The following is a 22,977-nucleotide window of genomic DNA, read 5'->3' as shown; positions in this document are numbered from 1 at the left end:
ATGAAGAAGCCCTGCCCTCTTTTTCATCAGGTCACCCTAAGTTGAAACAATAACTATGGCTGCTGCAATCACATACCCATTTAGTTGAGAGTGGGCCCCACTGAAATAGTTGGGGCATACTTTTGAATAGACGCGGATAAGATAATGCTGTTAACCATTTTGACATTGACAATATATAAAGTGATCATAAAACGAACAACAGTGAGAAAGGATTTAAAATATCAGTAACCAACCAAAGACAATTTAACCACAGCAATCTGATCCATCTCAAAAAAAGGGAGTAACCATTTTATGGCCCAAAAGCCTTCCTTAAAAAGCGAAGGCTTTGATCTTTCTAGAGGATGCCATTAGAGAGGGGCCAGGGTGAGTGTTGGGATGGGGGGGGGGGGAGAGTTCCAGAGCCTGAGTGCAGCTACTGAAAAGGCTGTCTCCCTGCTTTCAACTAAGCGTATTTCTGTGGATGCTGGGACAAACGAAGGCTGCTGATAGTGATCTCACTAGTTTCATGTTGGAGAAGACAGAAGTCTTTCAGATATCCAAGTCCCAAACCTATAGGGTTTTGAAGGTCACCACCACCAGTATTTTAATATGTGCTCAGAAATAAATGAAGCCAGTGGCAAAGGTTTCAGTAAGGGAGTTGTGCACTGCTTACACGCAGCCCCTGTTAACAGACTGGCTGTGATATTCTGGGCCCAATATAGCTGAGCACCCTTCAAAGGCAACCCTATGCAGAGTGCATTGTAGCAATCAAGCTTTGACATAACTCAAGTATATGCTACCTGGGCCAAGTCAGCAGTTTCTCCAGAAGTAGACGCAGTTGTGCGACAGCCAAAGTTGCAAACCTTTTAGGAGTTTCCTTACAATCAAGTGCCACATCCATTTTGTTAAATAAATAAAACAAAACAAAAGCTGGGCAAAGGCACTCCTGGCCACATCCAAGGTCCTGAGCTGCTAAGGACTGGGCTGCTTAAATTGGGTTATGCCTAGAGTCACGTTTGTCAATTGTGCCCAGAAGGCAGCCAGCTCTGAGGTGGGATCAGGATGCAGGAAGTCCTGGCTCAGTGCCAGCAACATAACACTAGCTGGAAGCAGCGGCGGAGCATATGCCTGCGCTACCCAGGGCGGGTGTGCTCCCTAGGAGCATGGAGGGTGCCCTCCCAGGTGTGGGATAGCCGCTCGGGTGCATGGAGCGGAGCGCACACCCTGCAGCCGGGGGCGGAGCAAGCCACCCATGGGGGCAGAGCAAGCCGCCAATGGCAGACACTCGGTGCGCCACCTGCCCGCGACTCCCAAGCCTCCCCCAAGCATTCAGAACAAAGGGAGAAGGGGGGAGTGCCACCGGCAAAGCAGCACAGCTCCCCCCTTCCGCCTCATGGCTCAGGGCAGGCTTGGGAGTCACGGGTGGGTGGAGCACCGAATGTCACCCCCTCAGCGAAGACACCCGGGGCGGCCTGCCCCTACCGCACCCCCCTTCCTCCGCCCTTGGCTGGAAGGTCGGGGAAGATGCAAATAAATGAGAACTGCACAAGGTGCAGATTCCCCCCCCCCCCGGACAGAGCTGCAATAATGGTAAAAGCCACACCTGGGATATTATTATCATTATTATGGTTATTATTCTCCTCCTCTGCACAAAATGCAAGAGCTGTCCAAAATACAGGAAATGCTAACATCACCACCACTCCCCTGTTCTGCCTCTGTACAAAATATAGGAGATGACGTGAAAACCCTAAAAGCCAGGATGGGGGCAGGTGTCTTCTGCCCATGATCCCTTGTTCCCCGAGGTTCGCCCTTGCCCCCGGGGCTGTAGAGGCCTCTCCCTTCTCTCTGCTCAGGAACGCTGCCTGTGGAGGTGACAGGCCTAGGCACGTGAGGCAGCTCTCTTGTGCATTTCCAGCTGTGCCTGCCTGGACAGGCAACCCTTCCTCAGGGCTCTGTCTCTGCGGGAAATACTCCCTGCCAAAAGCAGGGAGACACTGACTTGGGAGCTGATTTCACTTCTCACAAGAAAGTCAGGTTAGTGGTAGTTGTCATAAATTCCACTCTGTCATTTATTTATTGAAGAACTCATAGCATTGGCATTGGGAGCCCAACAAGAAAGGGAAAGGAGAAAGGGAAATGGCAGGAGGAGATATACAGCAGCCCACAAGTTTGGGGGAATCTGCCAAAGGGTGCCAGCTGAGCTGGTGTGCAGGTTTGTTGAATTAGGCCCCTGCCTAGGAATGCCCAGCAGAAGAGTGACCAGTCAGGGACATGTTTGCAGGCCTCCATCCAGGTATCAAGGATGATACCACAACCTCATATTTCAACCCTTTGGAGTAATCAGCTGTCACACGTCCAACATATAACAGCCTTAAACCTTCGCTGCACGGACAACTAAGACATCATGCACATACCTGTCCTCCAGTCCATCAGGCAGATTTTCAGATAAGCCATGACCAATGAAACCTGAACAGAAGGGGGGGGGAGTTTATTAATTACACAGAAGTCAACTAAGTAGAAAGGGGGGTTCTCCCCAAAATGCTCCCGCACCATTCACAGAGCAACTGACATGAGGCAAACGTGTAGCGTGAAGGCACCCCTGACTTGCATGGTTTGGGCCTATATGGGCTGTGCTCAGCTCGCCTTGGGCTTGACAGCTGCTTTTCTGCTTTCCCTGACTGTAACAAAAATCCTGCTTTTCACAGACTCTGAAATCATTGCTTGAGGGCAGTATATGGATTTTGATGGCAGGAAAAAGGACCATGATTTGGGGGATTCTCTGTAGGAATCTGCAGATTTTCCTTGCAGCTCAGCTTTGGGTTTTTTTGTCCCTGGCCTCAGGAAACTGTTAATCCACATACACCCTGTCACACACGCTAAGAAGGGTAGTCTTACTCAGAGTAGACCCATTTAAATTAATGGTGCTAACCTGGTCATGTTAACTCTCAGTAAAACCTAGTTGCATAATACCACCCTCACGGTTCTACAACTATCATGCCACTTCCATTTTCTGTTGGTGTTGCACCATGGTAGGCTCAGGAACTTGCCCTGTCGCCACTCTTTCTGAAATATTTCACTTTAATGAATTGCAAACAGATCATGGAGAGAAGAAGGAACAAGTTTATTTAATGAGCCGGTTTCCCCTTTTCTCCAGCAGGTCAGTCCTTATGGCAGGAGCTGCCAACACGGTGCCCTCCAGATGTTGTGAACTGCAACTCCAGTCAGCCCCAGCCAGAATAGACAACAGCCAGGGATGTGGGAGTTGTTGTTCAAGACATTTGGAGGGAAGCTTGTAGCTATTCTTGCTTTATGAGGTTCAGTGGGACTTTGTTACTCCCAGGTAACAATGCACAGGATTGCATGCAGCCTAAACCCTAAACAGTTGCCCTTAAGGCAACAAAAGAGAACAGGCTCCCTCCCTCTGCTCCATGTGAACATTTATTAGGAATTCTATGTGCGCAGCATAACTCTAAGTCTAAATCCCCCTCTTGGAAGGATGCAGTTTATGTCCTAATGCCACATACTTCATTACTCAGAAGAGAGTCCCACTGAGCACAAGCATACACATTTAGGGCCCTAAACAACATTTAAACCACAGAGTCCTTGCTGTACAACTAAATTGCAAGAATGCTCTGTTAGTCCTTTAAATAAACAAACAAACTGATGAAAACCAGCAGGGCTGCCTCCTCCCTCTTGCAGCAATGACACACCATTTTGTGTGCCCTTCCTCTGATTTTTCCCCTTTCCTTTTTTTTTTTAAAGCTTGTCTACATCCAGCTCTGCAGTGCAGCAGTGCACATTTCTTCTACAGCTGCAAACCTATGCACATTTACCTGGGAGAAGGTCCCACTGAACGCTTAAGAGTAGATAGCCATAGGATTGGGCTAGAATTTATTTCTTTTTTAAAGGCAAGGAGCACAAGTATAGCTATTCTGCTGAAGCCAGAGGGTAGCTGGCACCCCTAATATATCTGGTGAAAACCACACACACACACACACACACACACACACACTGCTGTAGCTTAGTTACAACACATTTTAAAACACATCATGAAAGCAAAATAAATACAAAAAATAAAATGCAATACTAATGGGGGTGGGAAATGAAACAGCTGCAGTAGAATTAATAATTATGTTAGAAACCATTAAAAGTGATGAAAGACATGAAACACAAGGGGAAAGAAAACTGCTTCCATCTGGCACCCCAAATCCCACAAAGTCAGCACCAGCCAAACAGGTTTTGGGGGAGGGAGTTCCACAAATGAGGCACCACCAGAGATGAGGCTCTATCTGTGCTAGACACCCACCGCGTTTCTGAAGGTTGGGCTCTGATGGGGATGTCAACAGGCAGGCAGGTCCTATGGATGCTATTGATACAGTAGAACCAATGAGGCAGGGCAAGTGTAAAGTGCTATGAAATATCCCCCTAATGTTACTTGTAACCAAGGCTGCAATTTTATGCAGTTGGGTGTGCCTAAATCCCTTGGCCCTGCCATGAAGTGGAACAATGAAGAAAGAGGAGGGGAGGCTGCACTTCAGGCAGTGCAGCCTAACTCTAAGGTGCAGGTGTGGGGAATCTGTGGCCCTGTTGAACCCCTTCATCCCTAACCATTGGCCATCCTGGCTGGAACTGATGGGAGCTGGAGTCCATGTACATTGGAGGGCACTAAGTTCCCCAGCCCTGCTGCGAAGGATCAGGTTGCACATCCCATCAACACCATGGTTAGCTGTGACTCACTGCCATTGGTTTCAGCAGAACATGTTGCTTACTATGCATCCTATGCATGTTTACTCAGAAGCCAGTACCACTGACTTTCATAGGGACTACTCCCAAGTAAGCATCTGTAGCATTGCAGCCACGGTGGTTGATCTTATCCTAGTTAGGTCTGCATAGGAATGGATGGCTAGCAATGGCGGCTGGTGCCCATTGGAACTGGTGGGATAGACCAGTGGTAGGTGGAGTCAGAGCCAATGACAGGGCGAGCAAACACATTTGAGTTTTGTCATCACCACCCTCCCTGCTGACATCTACAAGGGGCAACACTGAGACTACGAAGGAGGAAGATGACAGGCAGTGTTGTCCCCTGGACTGGTTGCTAGTAAGGCAAGGAGCAGTTGGTGGTTGTGGTTTAAGACAGTGGTCTTCAAGGTGGGTCCAGGAGCACTGCCATCATGCAAAGGACCCCAAAGGCATGTTTGGGTTAAATGCATGTTTGGGTTAAAAGTGAGGTTGAAGATGCCTGGTTTAAGGCAGACTGAGGTTGGTGAGGCAGTCCCCCATTTGACCCAATAGAGCAGCCTCCCCTGATAGCTACTCACCCTTAACTGTAGCTGGGTTGTGGCCAAGGTGTGATTTTTCTGTCTGGAAAGGACCTCTGAGTGCTGTTAGCAATTTACTGAGTCGGCAATTCAAGGACAATGCCAGCCTGCAGTGATGAAAAGGCGCGCGCGGGGGGGGGGGCAGTTATGTGCCACATTGCCTAACAGTCCAATTCAAACCATACCTTCTCAGAAGTAAATTCAGCCTAAATTCTCATATCGTGATGCAGCTAAACTAAACCGGTCACTTTTCCCAAGAGCAGCATGTTTTTATAGGGCAGACATAGGAAGGGAAAATCCTCCCAAGAGTTGCCAATTTGATGCTTCTGGAATCACAGTGGCACTGAACCAAATTTTACTCAGAGTAGACACAATTAAATTAATGGACCCAACTTAGTTGGGTTCATTAATTTCAGTGAGTCTACTCAGAGTAAGACTTAGCTGAATGCCACCCACAGAATTCTAATGGTTAATGCCAGCAATAGAGCATTAGGGCCAGCAGTGGCTTTTAGTTTACTCCTAGGCTGGGGGCACTGTGTGATTCTGTTCTTATTACTGATATTTCCAGAAAAGAAGAACAGCTCATCTGCTTGAGCTTTTTTAAAAAATGCCCAGATCTGATCCTTAAGACGTGCAGCTGTGCTACAGGGAAGGTGAATCTAGGTTATATAATGTGTATTAACAAAAAAAATATCCAGTGAATAAGTAGCAGTTTATTTCATAATCTCTCCCCTTCTATTTCCAAGTTATAAATAATGGGCTTGGCTCAGCTCAAGCCCTGCTTTTGGCTAGACACTGTCATTTCTTCCCTTACTTTCCTGCTACCCTGATATGTACCAGAACTGACAGCTTATGCAACTTGTGATTACCAGTTCGTACTTTGCATCCAAACTACAACTCCCAGCATGCCCTCTTAAAAACTGTCAGTTTTCTGCCACTATTATTTAAAGGGAAAGCATGATGCTTGCAGGATACTCTCTGGTGCTACAATTCAAAGAAGAGGCCATAAATTGGCTGAGAAGAAGAAAGCATAAACTACACTGTCTTTATCAAAGAAGTCAACTAAAATTTACCAAAGATCTATAAAATTATACACGGCTTGAAGAACAGCACAAAATAAGGGACAAATATTTTACCTTTTCACAAAGTAGCACGATGAATGAAACAAATTAGACACAGCAAGCAAGGAAACAAGCAAGAGAAATGCTCCCCTAACAAATAATACTATTGCTCTGTGGAACTCTCTGACACAGTACATGACTAACCATATATATTTTAAATTATTATTATTTTTATTAACAAACAAAATAAACCAAAGATAAAGAGGATAAAGAAAAACAGTTACAGTTTGAAAGCAGCAAACATTGGACATTATAACTGAACTTGTTGTTCCAAAACATTACAAAAAATACCACTTTTTCCATAGGCTGGTTGATATGTATTCTTTTTTTTTTAAGTTAGCTTAATCACAGTTACTATGGATGAAACTTTCTCAGTCCATTCAGATATAGTAGGAGATATGCTTTCTCTCAATTTTTTAGCTATTATAATCTTAGCAGCAGCTGTAAGGTTAAACACTGTTTTGTAGAATCGTAGCATTGGAAGGGAGAACCATGGTGCTAAGCCTGTTAATCGCCATTAACTAGCATAGCCAAGGCACTGACCACAAATGCCCAGAGACTGCTAGAAGCTGCTAATGGGGAAGGAAATATGCTATGCATCTGTTCCACAGATCCCTCGTCGCCACAACTAATATTTCCCTGCAATGCTCTGCTGTGTTCTGGGGTGCATCTTCAGAGAAGTGGAGAGACCCAACACCACCTGACCAAAACTTTTCATGAACTTAGCGTGTGCCCTGGAACGCCCCTCTGCAAAATGCAAGAGCTTCTTGATACCATCAATACAGAAAAAGCTCCCTAGAAGGCGGCCCTGATGCGAGCAGGAGTTTCCATGTGCTTTCTCCTCCTCTTGAGACAAGCCACAGATGGAACTAGCTGGGCATCTGCTGGTGAGGAATTGTGCTGGGTTTGCTATCTCCTTAATGCTCCTGTGGGTGGCATATCTGAAAGACAGCCAGGGACCACCCTGGAACTGGTGTGGGGACCCCCAGTCCTGCACCAGGGATGCCCAGATCCAGTTGCTCTTGCTCAGCTTTGAGGACTGGGGAGGGCTGAACATGGCACGAGAGGTCTAAACCTTTGGCCCTGCACCACAGCCCCGATCCAAACCCTTCCGCGCCCAGGTGGAGAGAGCAAAACCTACAGGCGCAAAAATCCTTAAGTGGGCGCCCTCTTGTAAGCAGCGCTCCCTGGCAGGTGGCCAAGAGAAGTTGTAAGGCAGGGCAATTAGCTGAGAGTGAAGGGCTGCAAAGCGTGGATTGTTGCCCTTTGATCACCGGTTTTGAGCACCGAGCGCCTCGCCCAGACAGCAGGCGAGCGGGACTGCGCCGCGTATAGCTGCCCCTCCCTAAGGCAGCCGGTGAACTCTGCAAAAGCTACTTTCCAGGTGACCACCCACTCAAAGCCTGCTTGGCAAAGCTTTTTAGGCCTGCTTGCTTTTTGCACAGAACCCGCGATCCGTTCTGTCATGCGGATTAGCAGATTCTCCTTGATCTCTGATGGGTGCCTGTTTGCGCGCAGGGCGCGCTTCAGCTGACAGATGGGCGAAACCCCCGTGTTGTGTAAGCAGCCCGTCAACAGCCCCCAGCAAAGCTGGAAAGGAAATGCTCCAGTTCAGCGACAGCCAGCCAACCACACGGGGGCCTGGCTGTGCCAAAAGCCGTTGGGAGAAAAGAGGCAGGGAGGCAGCCGGGCGCAAAAGGGGAGGGCTTGCGGGAGGAAATGATTGGTTCGCGAAAGAATTTTGTTGAGTTAACAAGCAAGCCGAAGCAGCCAGCTCTTGTTGCCTGCGCCCATCAGATGCAGGCTGTAATAATACAAACGGGCGGGGGGGGGAGTGGGGGAATCCGTGGTTGAACAGCAGAGCAAGTAATCCGCCTAAATTGTGCAGGGAGAGGCTGGAAGAGAGATTATCCCGCGCGCTCGGGGAGGGGCCTGTAACGTTTATTGATTCGCTCTACGTACAAGAGAGGAGAGTCCAAAGTCACAACCCGTTCCAGAAACGTCCATGCCAGGTTTTGCACTAGGCCAAGTGACAAATGGAGGGAAATAAATGGGAGTTAGCTGGGCTGTGTTATTCTGTAAACTGCGAGATTAACATTGCTCTGGTCTGTTTTGTCCTGTTAAGTCTTATCAGCAGCATCGTTCATTTCCAAGGTTGCCCAGGACAGTGGAATGTAAATAGAGCATTCCCAAGTAAGCAGGTCTCCCTGAAGTGTAAAATGGGCTGCGGAAGGATAAGATTAGCCCAACTGAAACTTTGCACAGGGGAAGTTTGAAGTCTCTGCACGCTTCTGCTGCCCGGGACTGGAATGGGGTGGCTCTGTTCTTTCACGCGGCTGCTGACTGGCCTGGCCAGGGACAAGCTGTTCCCTCATTAACATGCACATTCCAGGACCTCTGGGTTGCTTCTGGGCCACTGTTAACGGGGAAAGATTGCTATAAAGAGGTCAAGGCACAGTGCCTAATTTCTGGCTTGCTATATTTTGACACTGAGATCCACAGCAAGGGATCCATCAGTTCCATGCAGAGGAGAGTGCATGAGGAACCCTGCAGGGGACTTACACCCATCTGGCAACAACATCCATATTTCTGTGTGAGCTTTAGAGCAAAGGCATGTGGGGCAGCAGAAGCTGGAGGTGGGGGCTTGCTCAAGTTATGAGTGCTGAAGAGGTGTGGCTATTATTGTTGTTATTGTTGGCATTTGTCTGACTCAAGAAACAATGGAGTGTGCCTCCAGGGGGGTGAAGTCAAACTGCTGCATTAGCAGCACCAAAGTGACCTCTCTGGGGTGCAAGCCTGGGCACTGTGTGGGGTGTGTGTGTGTCCTGAGCTGCCCGTATGACGACCCCCCCCCCCAGCCTCGCTGTTGTGGTCCAAGGGAAGGCAGAGCAATATATTTGGCACTAGCTTGGCTGCAGGAGATACCAAAAGGAAGCATAGGAGGCACCATCCAACTGTCTTAGGGACTCCACTCCAGATTTGTGTAGGGTTTACTCCTTAGCCTTTTCTTCTTCTGAAGAAATCCTGCAAGGCATCAGAGGTTTCGGATCAGATTTATTCTTCTCCTAGATGGACTGCCTTGTTCTGAATACTTGAATCTGTTAAAAGATACCTTGAGTGTGTGTGTGTGTGTGTGTGTGTGTGTGTGTAATTTAAGAAATGTAATAAACCAAAATGCTGATTCCTTCCTTCCCACTACTTTCCTTTCCCCATATTTTAGATTCCATTCTTCCTCCAACTTGATTTTTTTTTTTGTAGGACCCCAGTTCACAGCCAAAGTCTGCAAAATCTTATAGATATAAATAAAATCCATCTAGATTGCCCTGGTGCAGGGGTCCTTTTAGGAGCGGCCCGCAGGGCCCAATTTGGCTCAGTTGCTCCAATTGCCTTAAAGTCAGCCCTGATGAGACTGTGCAGGGGTTGGACTGACAAGCCCTGCACCTTCTAGGTCCCTGGTGCCACTATTCAGAGTACAAACTCAAGGACTTGTTATGGAAATAAAGGGGGACACTTATTGGAAATCAGTTTTGTCACCTCTTCCCCCCCAAACCCCGAGACAATGAGCCCAGCCACCTTTTTTCACAGTCGCATAAGCACTACACTACAGCATGACCATAAACTTGTACGTTCAACTGCTGAAAAATACACCCAATATGTAGCAATGGAGATTTATGTTACTGCTTTATGAATGAACACTGTGTTTTATGAATGGACCCTGTATTTTGGAATTACCTAAGAGCCACCAATAGGCAGCTCTAGAATCTGACAGCTAACCAATTGGGTACTATCGTACAGCGACCCCTATTGCTCAAAGCAGGTAACCAGCAGGGAATGCTTCAGCTCAGCCTTTGCACTGTTGACTGAACACCCCCTGCTGTGGAGATAATGGAGAAAGCTCATAAACTGCATCCCTTCTGGCATCCTGGCCAACTCTATTATGCTGGTGTAAGCCCTGGTACATCAGAAGCACAGAATAGTAGCAAATAAAATCCGCTCATACATCAGCAACTGATGAGACTTGTCAACCAGTTCTTCCAAAATCTTCCTAAATTATAAAGCTCCAAAATGCAGGCCAAAAGAGACCAGGTCTGGGAAGAGTGAGGCATACAATGGGCACCACCAGTGAAAAGCCCCTGCTCTGTGTAACTCCTGCCCTGTCATTTGATAGAGTGCTGACTTGCCCTCCTTCTTGACATGGAATGCTCTCTATTGGAGTCTCCAGGTCCAGTACAAAGACCATAAGAAGGGAGAGCAGGGACTTTGAAGTTCTCAACAGCTGTTAAGCAAGCAAGCAAGCAAGCAAGCAAGCACGCAGGTTACCTTTGTCACAGTCACATGATGTGTGATGCTAATTATTTTCCCCAAGAGTTAAATGATAACTAATCAGAGGCACCTACAGGAGAGCTATGAGATTCAGGTGAGGGTCAGATGCCTTGTCAATCCCAGCAGGTATATAAGAGGACGACCAGGCCTGCGGCCTGCCCAGGGAGGAACAGGGTCTTTGCGCCTCCGACGGGTGCTGGAGGCGCTCAGGCACCAAGCCCCCGCTCCGCCTCACATACCTCCGCACTCTCCCCTCCCCGGACTCTCCTCCTGGCACCCTCAACAGTTTGGCCCTGGCTGTGCTCAGCAAGAGATTCTGATGAGCCAGTGTCTTTTCTATCTCCCACATTATCCTCATACATGCAACAAACACGTATTATTACTATTTGCCACTAGAGGGTGCTACCAACCCAACGCTCAGAATAGTTTTGTCCTGGAGAAGTGGGGTTTGTCCACCACAACTCCTTATTGTGTGGAATCAGAGACACACAAAAATGACAGACATATCTCTTGCTTCCCCTTATTACTGTTATAAGGGAAAAATAACCTGTTCCTTTCCCCTTATGGGGTATCCAAGAGCCCGAATGGAGCCCTTAAGTGGGTTCCTTATTGGTAGGAGAAAGAGGCCAGCCAGAGAATATTGAGAAGCAAAGAATCTAATAAGCCTGATCTTTCTTAAACTGTTGCAACAGTGTCCCCCCCCCCCTGCTCACCCCACGCAGGGAGGGAGGAGAGGAACCCAGAACAATGGCATGCAAGCCCTTCTTTAGACATTTGAAATTGCCCATCCTGTAGGTCAAGACCACCCCCCCCAACATCACAGAAGGAGGAGGTCTCCAACAGAAATACATCACAGGGGGCAGTCTACAACAGAAATCCTGTCTGTCAGGATACCTGACAATGGTCATTGATTGCTTTACCTGGGCAGCCTGGCCATTCTATTGTGATGGTTAATAGTTTAGTTCCTGAATCCAGGTCACAGGCTCACCCTATTCATACACAAATACGGTATGTTCTTAAGACAGGATTTGTAAGCAAAAGACAATGGGGAGGCTTTCCCCATTTCCTCCCTTACGCAGAGGAATATTTGAGGTCACTGGGAGAGTAAAAATGGCTTCAGGATTGCTCTCCTGTACTATTTCAGACACATGGTTTACATAGTTATGTATGTGCTTGCCTGGTACATTTATGAACACTTATTTTATATTTGAGACCTTAGAATTCTTATAACACTACCTTCTCCACTTTTTATTGTTTCCTTGAATATATTTATCTGCATATGCTTTGAGAACAAAAAGTTCTCAAAGCATATGCAGAGATGCAGGATTGGGTAACTGCGGTTTGAAAACTTGATCTGTGTCGGCCTTGCCCCAAGATGGAGCTGGAAGAAGCATGAGACCTGGGTAAGAAGCCAGCAGCTTCCGGATGGGCTGACAGGCATGGACAGATTCTATCCACCTTCCAGCTGCCTGTTGGGGTGTGGTTATTTGCAAAAGATCCACCAGCTTGGAACTAAAGGGAGGCATTCATCTCCTGTCACTCTCCAAAGATGCTGCCAGAGATAGCATATTCTATCTAGCCGTATGAGCACAACTAATATGATGTACAGTATGTGTAATAAAGGTAAAGGTAAAGGTACCCCTGCCCGTACGGGCCAGTCTTGCCAGACTCTAGGGTTGTGCGCCCATCTCACTCTATAGGCCGGGAGCCAGCGCTGTCCGCAGACACTTCCGGGTCACGTGGCCAGCGTGACAAGCTGCATCTGGCGAGCCAGCGCAGCACATGGAACGCCGTTTACCTTCCCGCTAGTAAGCGGTCCCTATTTATCTACTTGCACCCGGGGGTGCTTTCGAACTGCTAGGTTGGCAGGTGCTGGGACCGAGCAACGGGAGCGCACCCTGCCGTGGGGATTCGAACTGCCGACCTTTCGATTGGCAAGTCCTAGGCGCTGAGGCTTTAACCCACAGTGCCACCCACGTCCCTAGTATGTGTAAGAACATACAGTAAAGAAGCAATGACTATGTTCTACCTCTAGCAGTGGAGACAGAATACTTCTGAATGCCCGTTGCTGGGAATGGGAGGTGGGGAGGCTGCTGTGATGCTCAGGTCCTGCTTACAGGCTCCCCATAGGCATCTGGTGAGAACAGGAAGGATGCAGGAGAGAGGGACCATTCGTATAAAGATGCCCCTAAACCATGGATGGAGAACTCCGCACCTGGGAGCTGGATAGGGCCTCTGGGACCTCCACCTCCAGGCTATGCCTCCCCTGTCCTCCTCATGCTCAGCAAATAGGCTTGGGGGGGGGGAGGAGGAAATCTCCCCCATGGTCTCCAATTGCAATGCAGGGGGGCAATTGATATAGGAATGGTTCACCCTCCCCATGCCCTGCAACCCCCTTACTGAAAATCCATATGCACACAACAATTGGGCTTGAAAAACCCAGGATCTTTGAATTTGGCCTACACATGCTCCACAGTTGTAAACTGACATCCTATGCCCTTTTAAAATGTGGGGTTTTTGGGGGGGGGGAGTTATTGGGTTGTTGCTTTTATTTTGATTATATATTTTGTGGTTTTATATTTTGATTTTGTTCTGTGAATCTCCCTGAGACCTCCAGGTATAGGGCAGTATATAAATTCAATAAATTAAATTAATTAACAGATGTTGAGTCAGACCCTGACTAGGAGTTTTGGGTAATGCTTTTACTTTACCCCCCAACTGTACCATGGAGTTCCTTACCATCAAGATCTCCAAGGAAGTCTTTTAACCCTTTCCTGAGCATGGCACAAGAGCAGAGTCCTTACCTGCTCCACTGGAGGGTCTCTTTCTGGGGAAGCCTGACTGCCGGGCATGGCTTCTTGATTCTGGCGGCCCGGAATGGAGATTGCAGCTTGGATCCCTTGATGACCGCAGCCCATGAACTCAAGATTTGCAAACTTCCACTAAGATCCATTGCTAGGATCCTTTCCTGAGCGAGATGGCCCACTGCTTTACACTGCGGGTAGGAATTCTGATCCCCCAAAGGAAAACAAGACGGAGAAACCCAGGTGAAAAGGGAAGAGGAGCTTTTCCCTTCTAGGAAGGCACCTGTGAATCTCTGCCCTGCACCCACCATTCCAGAAAGGCCGCTGCAAACAATGGGTCTCTGTTGTTCTTCCTTAACTCTGTTCGCTCTCTGTTGAGACTTGCCGGTTGCCTTGGCAATGCCATCAAAGCATGCTTAGTGGGCTATGCACCACAAGGGGGCAACGTTGTCCCTTGCTGGCTGCTAGCTTGTTGGGCAGTGGAAGGCTAAACTCTATCAAGTCTTGACAAGTCTTACCTATATGCACTCCATGGAGTGGCTCCCCCACACCATGGTGCGCACTCTCTCTGTGTAGGTGTGTATTGCGGCTCAGCGCAGGGTTGACAGAAAACATGAAGGAGAACCAACTTCTGCCTTGTTTCCTCACTGTCCCCATGGTCACTGCTTGGCTGAACATGCCATTAGGCAAACAAGGAAGCGATTCAAAGGCAGGTGTGGATCAGAGAGAGAGAGAGAGTGGCCTTGGCCTTGGCCATTTACATTAGGTAACATTAGTTGTTGGGAATGGCAAGGAAGGAAAGGGCTGTTAAGAATATAAAAAGAGCCTGCTGGATCAGGCCAATGGCCCATGGAGTCCAGCACTCTGTTCTCACAGTGGCCAGCCAGATGCTTGTGGGAAGCCCCTAAGCAGGACTCAGTCACAAGAGCACTCTCCCTTCGTGTGGCTTTCAGCCACTAGTATCCAGAAGCGTTTCTGCCTCCAACCATGGAGGCAGGGCATAGCTATCACGGCTAGTTGTGCCTATGTTCTGTTTGAGGGCTTCCCATAGGCACCTGGTGGGCCACTGTGAGATAGGAATGGAGGGGGAATTTGATTGAGCTTTGTATTTATACTTCTTCAGGTTCAGGGAGACCAGAGGAGAGGGGAGCTGCCTGTTGCAGCCTGATGCTTCATGGCTCCTCTCCAGCCTCCGCTTCTGCCTCTGATTCTGGACTGCACTCTGCCACAGCCTCTTCCTGCTCACTAAACCCTGTTGCTTCTTCAGCTTCCAACACCTTCTCCTCCCAGTCTGCTCCCTCTGACCACTCATCAATGTCCCATCACCAGTCTCCTGGCTCTGAGCCTTCTTCCCCAGCTGGTGCCTCCCACCACGGCTCTGCATCCAGCCAGTCCATGACAGGTCCCTGGGAGTCTCAGGCCAGCCCGTCCTCAGCCACCCCACTCTCTCCAAGCCATTGCCAACCCTGCTTTGTAGCCTCCTTGAATTTTTTTATTTTTCTGGCTGGAATTGCCCTTGAGCTCTGATAATGCCTCTTGCTTCCCTGGCTGGAAGGTAGGATGTATATGCAAGTGTGTGTAGAAACTAGCCTGCTGCACAAAGGTGTTTAGGGAAGCTTTTAATGTTTAATAGGTTATTGTATTTTAATGTTCTGTTGGAAGCAGCCCAGAGTGGCTGGGGAAACCCAGCCAGATGGGCGGGGTATAAATAATAAATTATTATTATTATTATTATTATTATTATTATTCACACCTGCTGCTCTGTGCACTTTTGCCTCTGGCCCCACCCACCGCTGTCATGTGGCCCTTGGAAGGTTGCCCAGAATGTGGCCCTTTGACAGAAAAAGATGCCCCACTCCATGCTAGCACAACAGCAGGCAGGACTGGGGGAGTTTATAACAAAAAAACAGTGTTTTCTCTTTTTTTAATGTGAAGCTTGGCTGCACACGTAATAATCCTCTGGGGACAGTCCCTCCCCAATACACAAGTCCCTAGCTATGTTTGGTGTAACCAAGGCTTAGCTTGGCTTTCTCTGTGAATTGTGTGTTGACTCCGGCCGTAACTCAGAAACCATTCAGGCTCAGCTCCGTGTCCATCTCTAACAACAAAGCATCCCTCGTGCCTGGAGATGGGCTGCGGAATGTTATAAAAGGCAGACACTGCAGGAAAACCCCTCGGTTACCAGCCTTCGTCCTCTGAGCTCATCGCCGCCGGGTCGAAGAAGGCAGTTTTGCAGGATGGTGAGTCTTGCCTGGACTTGTCAGCTGGGCTGGAGCAGCGAGGGAACGGCAGCCCCACTGGGCATAGCCATCAGGGCCATGTGGAGCCTCCCTTGTTTTAAATATAGTGCCCTACGATCCCAGTGCCCTTCTAATGTGAATGCAGGTGCACTTAGATCTGTAACCAGGGTGTCGTTCGAAGTATGCAAGGTGTAGGGGAAAGAGGATAAAATAAATTCACAGTGTAGGAACAGGAGGGAAGAGGAATTAGCACTCTTGATGGGGGGGGGTGTTTTTACCAGTTTGCCCTCCCCCTTTTCCTTTTTCACTCAGCCTCAGTTCTAGATAATGGGAAACGCTAACACTATTTTTTTAGAGAGAGAGAGAGAGAGAGAGAGAGAGAGAGAGGAAGGGAAGCCCAATCTCTGAACACTGAAAGATTCCAGGAATTCCAGACCCTTATCCAGAGTTCAGTTTCCTCAGAATAAAGGACAGCAGAGACAGTGGTGTCTTGGATGTATGCTTTATTTACACAGATATACAACCTGAGCCTATGGTGGAGAGGCTCACAGCATTAACACCCCAAGAGGGCCTTCCTTCTCCCAGAGCCCACAGCCTTGGATTCATACATTAATCAGGCGTGGCTATGTCTCTCACAGCTGCCCAGCCCTCAGCCTGCCGCATTTTGCCTCTAGCGCTCACAAACAACTCCCAAGAGGGAGTGGGGGAGGGACGGACATGCATTTGTTATCTGGCATGGAGCCACTTCCTTTGTTACCTTAATGACCCATACTTAGAGGACTATTTCAAGCATTTGAACCCTTGTTAAGATTTTAACACTTGCCAGATCCAGGAATTAGAAGGGTATGGGGCATGCAGCATACCCCACCCCCCAAAAAAACTTTTTACAATACTATGACAATATACTAACTTTGGTATGCAATCCACCATGTATACCCTGAGTAAAAAACAACAACAACCCTTTAAAAAGAGCTTTTATGGTGTAGTGCAGCCTTCCTCAACCTGGTGCTCTCCAGATGACTGGTGAGAAGATTTTGCTTCTATTCTTATTAAGCTCATGACCTGAGAACGAGGTGTCAGCATCTCCTAGCCACTGACTACTGCAGTGTAAAGGTGGAGTTGTTGGAGGGGCAGGGAGATGTCGTGCCAAGGTGTTAGAGCCAAAGGACTCACCAAAATACACTAGAACCAGGAAGATGGTTGTTGCATGTGCTTTTTTTTTTCCTGGAAGGGATGCAGGGGTACGTATACCCCTAAACATTTTGTGAATCTTTGTACTTTTGTTCATTGACTGTATTTATTTTTCCTGGTTTCAACTATAAAATAGTGATTTTCTTGAGTCAAAATGAGAGTACCCCTGAACATTTTTTTAAAAGAAAAAAAGCACTGGCTGTTGCTCTGGCAAAGACCAAGCTCCTGTCTAGGAGTGGCCACCCCAGAGCCTGGGGATACTCCACTGCCCAGAAAGATGCACCAATCTGCATTTTTGGTGGCTTGCCACAGGGGGCAGTATTATAGAGGGTCAGGGTGTGGGTGGGAGCTTCCTGTTCTGCTGGTGGTAGCCCCTGACATGTAGCTTCCACACCACTGATGGATCTGCCCCTCTTTCCCCAGCGCGAGTGCATTTCTATCCACGTGGGCCAGGCTGGTGTGCAGATTGGCAATGCATGCTGGGAGCTGTACTGCCTGGAGCATGGGATTCAGCCGGATGGGCAAATGCCCAGCGACAAAACCATCGGAGGTGGAGATGACTCCTTTAATACCTTCTTCAGTGAAACCGGAGCTGGGAAGCATGTGCCTCGGGCTGTTTTCGTGGACCTGGAACCCACTGTGATCGGTGAGGGCTGCATATTAGGGGCGGAGTCTGACCGGATCCTCTGTGTATTCTGATTGGATAGTGATCTGAGGTGGCCCAAGACATTCTGGTGGCTGCCACGGTGGTAAAAATATAATAATAGATGCTTAGGAACTTCCTGCCCTTTAATGGTACCCCAGGGTAGAATTCTTAACCCTGCCTAATGTTGTCCTGAAGCAGCTTGAATGAACCGGTTAAAGAACCACAGGGATCCATGATATTCATTTGTTAAGAATAAAGGTTGCTCTTCAGTCATAAAGAACAACAGGGTTGTTGTGAGCTTAAAATGGGTTGGAGTTCCTTGGAAGAAAAGTGGAATAGACATGTAATAATAAAACAAATGGATGTAGAAAGCAAGCGAGTTTGGTGCTAGGAACCCATTTCAAGTTTGTGTTGCCACACAAGGACATTTAAAATTGCAACATCCTACCAGATTTGTCTGTATTGTCACAGTATGTCAATAGGAGACGGCAAAGACTTTGGAGTGTGGCTTTCTATGGAAAATGTGCTTGCTGTGGTCCATGTCTGTATCCCCTCTCTGCATGTCTACGGTGGCCCATTGGCTAGCTGAGAACTCTCTAAATCGGGTGAAAAGATTCTCAGGTCAGGGCTGAACCCATATCATACTCTCAGCTATTGAAACCGAATCTCCATCCTGCCTTGGTCTGTCGGCAGAGTGGGCTAGGAGACAAGAGAGGTGAGGAAATGACTTGACCTCCTGTTTCCTCTGCAATCCAGATGAGGTTCGGACTGGCACATACCGCCAGCTCTTCCACCCAGAGCAGCTGATCACTGGCAAGGAAGATGCTGCCAACAACTACGCCCGCGGGCACTACACCATTGGCAAAGAGATCATTGACTTGGTGCTGGACAGGATCCGGAAGCTGGTAATAGGGCTTGGTGGCATGGGAGACCTGGGGAAGGAAGGGGCTGGATCTGCTTTCTGGAATCTGGAAGGGATTCTGGTTAATGAACGTGGAGGGGAGATAGTGTGGTGGAGTCTCCTTCTTTGGAGGTCTTTAAGCAGAGGCTTGACAACCATATGTCAGGAGTGCTCTGATTGTGTTTCCTGCTTGGCAGGGGGTTGGACTCGATGGCCCTTGTGGTCTATTCCAACTCTATTATTCTATGATTCTATGATTCTATAATGAGCGGCTTGTGTTGATGCTGCACAAGTTCAGCTTCCACTGCCTCATTCAGGGAACTAGATTATAGTGCAGAAGGCTTATCCACAATTAAGTTTTGCCCCACGCTTTCTAGGCACAGGTCCACACTTTCCCAGTCTGTGTCTGAGTGCTCCCCCCCCCCCCGCTGCTTTCCCCAGGAAAACCTGATCTTTACCGCTGAATCAGAACAAACAGTAATTCGGATTTTGCCATGGATTGCTCTTTGCTCCAATTTGGTAAAGAGAGGGTTTTCACTGAAAAAGTGGCCAGGTGTGTGTGTGTGTGTGTGACACAGACCTATAAAGTCTGGACCTGTGTTTAGAAATGCAGAGCAAAGCTAAGTGTGGATGAGCCCTAAAACGAAGGCGACAGCACTAAGATTGGAGACAAGCCTTTTACTATCAAAAAGCAAGCAAAGGCTTATTGCCAGTCTTGCAGCTTGAACTTTGGATCACCTGACACCGTATTGACATCATGTGATTGACAGGTGGGCAGCCACCAACACCTGCCCAAATAAGTTGTGGAGGGCAGGCCCATCTTGGACGCCTGACTTTAAGCAAGGCTGGGTGCTGTGAACACTTAAGCGCACAGTGACCTGTGGAGCAGGCTCTTTCTCTGCTCATGCAACAGCCAGTCTCCTGCAATGGTGACACAATGGCCGTCTGTCATGAGGACCGATTCTCCACAGGTAATGTAGCAAGTACACCTTTGCTGGAATGAAAGCATTTTAGATCCTTCTTACTGCCCAGATGATCGATTGGTGGAGAATTCTGGTTCAGTTTAATTCGCGCATCTCAAGCCCGTGCATGAACCATCACAAAGCTTTTCTTTGAAATTTGCACTTCTCTGAAGTTTCTGTTGCAGTTCTGCAACCAAATGATGTGTGCAAAAATGCACACATTACGGGGAAATGTGCATAAAATGCATGCATTAGTGAAAGTAATGAACAAAAATGCAATAGATTAGGAAAAGCAGCTTGCCAAAAATTGTGTCTATTAGTCAAAGCAACATATATTAGGAGAAATCCAACAAAAATGCTGGTGAATTTTCATGAGGACTTTAAAAATATTCAGCAACCTCACTGAATCTAAAACTGGAGAAATTAGAGACAGAGAGGAGTGGAAGTTAACAAATTCATCCATCCCAACTGGCCAGCAATAGGGCTAAACTCTAATGCTGAAATACAGAGACTTGATTGTGGGTCTCCCAGAGGAATTGGGAGACAATATAAAGCAGTGGTTGAGAGAGTTTTGGAGGACTCTATCCCATTATTCCACCCCATTCCCTAACCCCAACTGACCACCGCTTGGTTTGTTTCCTGCATTCCATAGGCTGACCAATGCACAGGACTCCAGGGATTCCTCATCTTCCACAGCTTTGGGGGAGGCACCGGCTCAGGATTTACCTCCCTGCTGATGGAACGGCTCTCGGTTGACTATGGCAAGAAGTCCAAGCTGGAGTTCTCCATTTACCCAGCTCCTCAGATATCAACAGCTGTGGTTGAGCCCTACAACTCCATCCTCACCACACACACCACCCTTGAGCACTCAGACTGTGCTTTCATGGTGGACAATGAAGCCATCTATGATATCTGCCGCAGGAACCTGGACATCGAGCGCCCAACTTACACAAACCTGAACAGGCTCATTGGCCAGATTGTGTCCTCCATCACAGCCTCGCTTCGCTTTGATGGGGCGCTCAATGTGGACCTGACAGAGTTCCAGACCAACCTGGTGCCCTACCCTCGCATCCACTTCCCTCTGGCCACTTACGCCCCGGTCATCTCTGCAGAGAAGGCCTATCATGAGCAGCTTTCTGTAGCGGAGATCACCAATGCTTGCTTTGAGCCAGCTAACCAGATGGTGAAATGTGACCCCCGCCATGGCAAATACATGGCCTGCTGCCTGTTGTATCGAGGCGATGTGGTGCCCAAGGATGTCAACGCTGCTATTGCCACCATTAAAACAAAGCGGACAATCCAGTTTGTGGACTGGTGCCCCACAGGCTTCAAGGTGGGCATCAACTACCAGCCCCCGACTGTGGTTCCTGGTGGGGACCTAGCCAAGGTGCAGCGGGCAGTGTGCATGCTGAGCAACACCACCGCCATTGCTGAGGCCTGGGCCCGCCTGGACCACAAGTTTGACCTGATGTACGCCAAGAGGGCTTTTGTCCACTGGTACGTAGGGGAAGGCATGGAAGAAGGGGAGTTCTCCGAGGCACGAGAAGACATGGCCGCCCTGGAGAAGGATTATGAAGAAGTGGGAACAGATAGTATAGACGGTGAAGGAGAAGAAGAGGAAGGGGATGAGTATTAGCACAGCCCAATCTGTGTTATATGGGGAATTAAAGTGTCCATTGCCTTGTCACTTGGGGATTCTCTTCGCAAAATAAAATATTAACTGTGTCACAGAAATGTGGTGTAGTTTTCTTCTTGACCCACAGCTGCTTCCTTGCTCTGTTGGCCTATAAGCATCAAGAAGTCACACGCCATTCCTGAAGAGTTACTACCTCTGTTCAAATGACACTGTCCCACATGGGAGACCTAAGTCCAATCCACATTAGTGGTCTTCTGTGGTACTGCCAGTACTGTGGTACTATTGTTTGTCATGATGCCCTTGACAAATGCCCCTCCCTGTAGAAATACTGCTACATAATTGGCTAATATAATTGTCAGCAGCTTCACCAAGCCATAATTTACAGGGAGAAGCCCTGACCGTTAAAACCCATGTAAATGTTGTATAAAAGCCCCATGACACAATCCTATGTTAGTCTATGAGACTGGCTCTCCAGTGAAGGACTGGGGAACCTGTGCCCTCCTTGCACTCAAGAGATTATGGGACTCCAAATCCCATGAGCCCTAGCCAGCATAGCCAATGGCCAGGGATGATGGGAGCTGTAATCTAAGAACAGCTAGCGAACCACCATTTCCCCCATCTCTGCTCAGGGTGTAGTATTGCAGTCTGAAGTACTTTGTTCTTACAGTTTATACAGATGCAAACCAAAGAGGACTGAAGACACTTTGTGGTAAGGAATAAATTCACCGATTCTGCAAGATCCCTTCAGAATCACAAAGAAATCAAAGGGGCTTCTGTGGAATTCATTTCTCTGCTGTTAGGAAACCCAAATGGCTGTGTTTGAGCTATCAAGAGAGGCACCGGGGCAGAATTGTCTTTTTGTTTCTGATATAACTTGGGACAATAGTGGTTATGTGACAAAATTCCTTGACATTTCAAGGTGGTGCTGCGCTACTCACACCCTCATTTCAAATAAAGATCTGATCCAGCAAAGCTTACACAGATTCCCTGATTGCCATCAGCCTCCAAGGTGCTGTGTGAGTCAGGAAGCTTGGTTGTGGTTGGCATAGGAAGCACTGCCTACTGGAAGAGGATACTGTCACTGAGCCTCTCAGGCATAGTTTGGGTAATTCCCAAGTTCTCACTAAGGCTACGGAAAACTACCACTTTTCTCTGCCTTCTTCAGCAAGTTTATATGCACTAACCATAGACAGCCCACTTCCCTTTTTCCTCCCCTTTGGCCCCATATCTCCTGTATCTGAGTTTGGTCACATCTGCACTATAGTTTTAAGGCACTATGACCCAACTTTAACACTTATGACTTCCCCCAAAGAATCCTGGGAACTGTACTTTGTTAAGATTGCTGAGAGTTCTTAGCAGATCCCTATTCCCCTCATAGTAAGGTTACCAGATTCTTTTTCAATGAATCCGGGGACACTTTTCAATTTCAGTTGAAGGGGTTGGATTTTGTCAGGGGACTGATTTGTAAATCCGGGGACTGTCTCCGGGAAACAGGGACGTCTGGTAACCTTACCTCACAGGGCTACAATTTAAGGATCAGTTCCTCTATCCAGGAAACCCTGAAGCCCCACATCAAGGCAACTTTGCAGAAAGAGTTCTCTTGTTGTAATGATCTGAACACATTTTTTACATACTCCAGAGAAGCATTTATGAACCAGAAGTGCTAGCAAACACTGATAGATTGCCACAGCGAAAGGGTCAAAGGTGAGACTGGGATGGTGAAGGAGCAAGAACTGGGAAAATAAAGTATGAACTCACATGTTCCCAAAAGTGTGACCTTTTGTAGATTCCCTCCCCCACCCCACATCCTTAAGGAAAGCATAAAGCTCTGATGTCACAATAACCCCCAACTTCCC

The 22,977-nt window shown here is 48.0% G+C and overlaps 1 protein-coding gene across 1 annotated transcript; it reads left to right on the top strand.

The window, feature by feature from the left end:
- Positions 1-15,631: 15,631 nt before the first annotated feature.
- On the top strand, positions 15,632-21,219 carry LOC114602742 (tubulin alpha-1D chain). The gene is made up of 4 exons (XM_028741318.2): positions 15,632-15,785; positions 17,400-17,622; positions 18,379-18,527; positions 20,138-21,219. The coding sequence occupies exons 1-4, from the start codon at positions 15,783-15,785 to the stop codon at positions 21,119-21,121; spliced, it is 1,359 nt and encodes a 452-aa protein (XP_028597151.2). The 5' UTR covers positions 15,632-15,782; the 3' UTR covers positions 21,122-21,219.
- Positions 21,220-22,977: the final 1,758 nt, after the last annotated feature.

The sequence above is a fragment of the Podarcis muralis genome, chromosome 1 (assembly GCF_964188315.1).
Source record: "Podarcis muralis chromosome 1, rPodMur119.hap1.1, whole genome shotgun sequence".
Classification (NCBI taxonomy): domain Eukaryota; kingdom Metazoa; phylum Chordata; class Lepidosauria; order Squamata; family Lacertidae; genus Podarcis; species Podarcis muralis.
This window is presented reverse-complemented; position numbering and strand designations above follow the sequence as displayed.

Bases quoted from the DNA above. Each gene is read 5' to 3' on its own strand.
- LOC114602742 (XM_028741318.2), top strand. The intron at 17,623-18,378 runs GTGAGGGCTGCA...TCTGCAATCCAG, and splicing joins CCTGGAACCCACTGTGATCG to ATGAGGTTCGGACTGGCACA. The intron at 18,528-20,137 runs GTAATAGGGCTT...TGCATTCCATAG, and splicing joins TGGACAGGATCCGGAAGCTG to GCTGACCAATGCACAGGACT.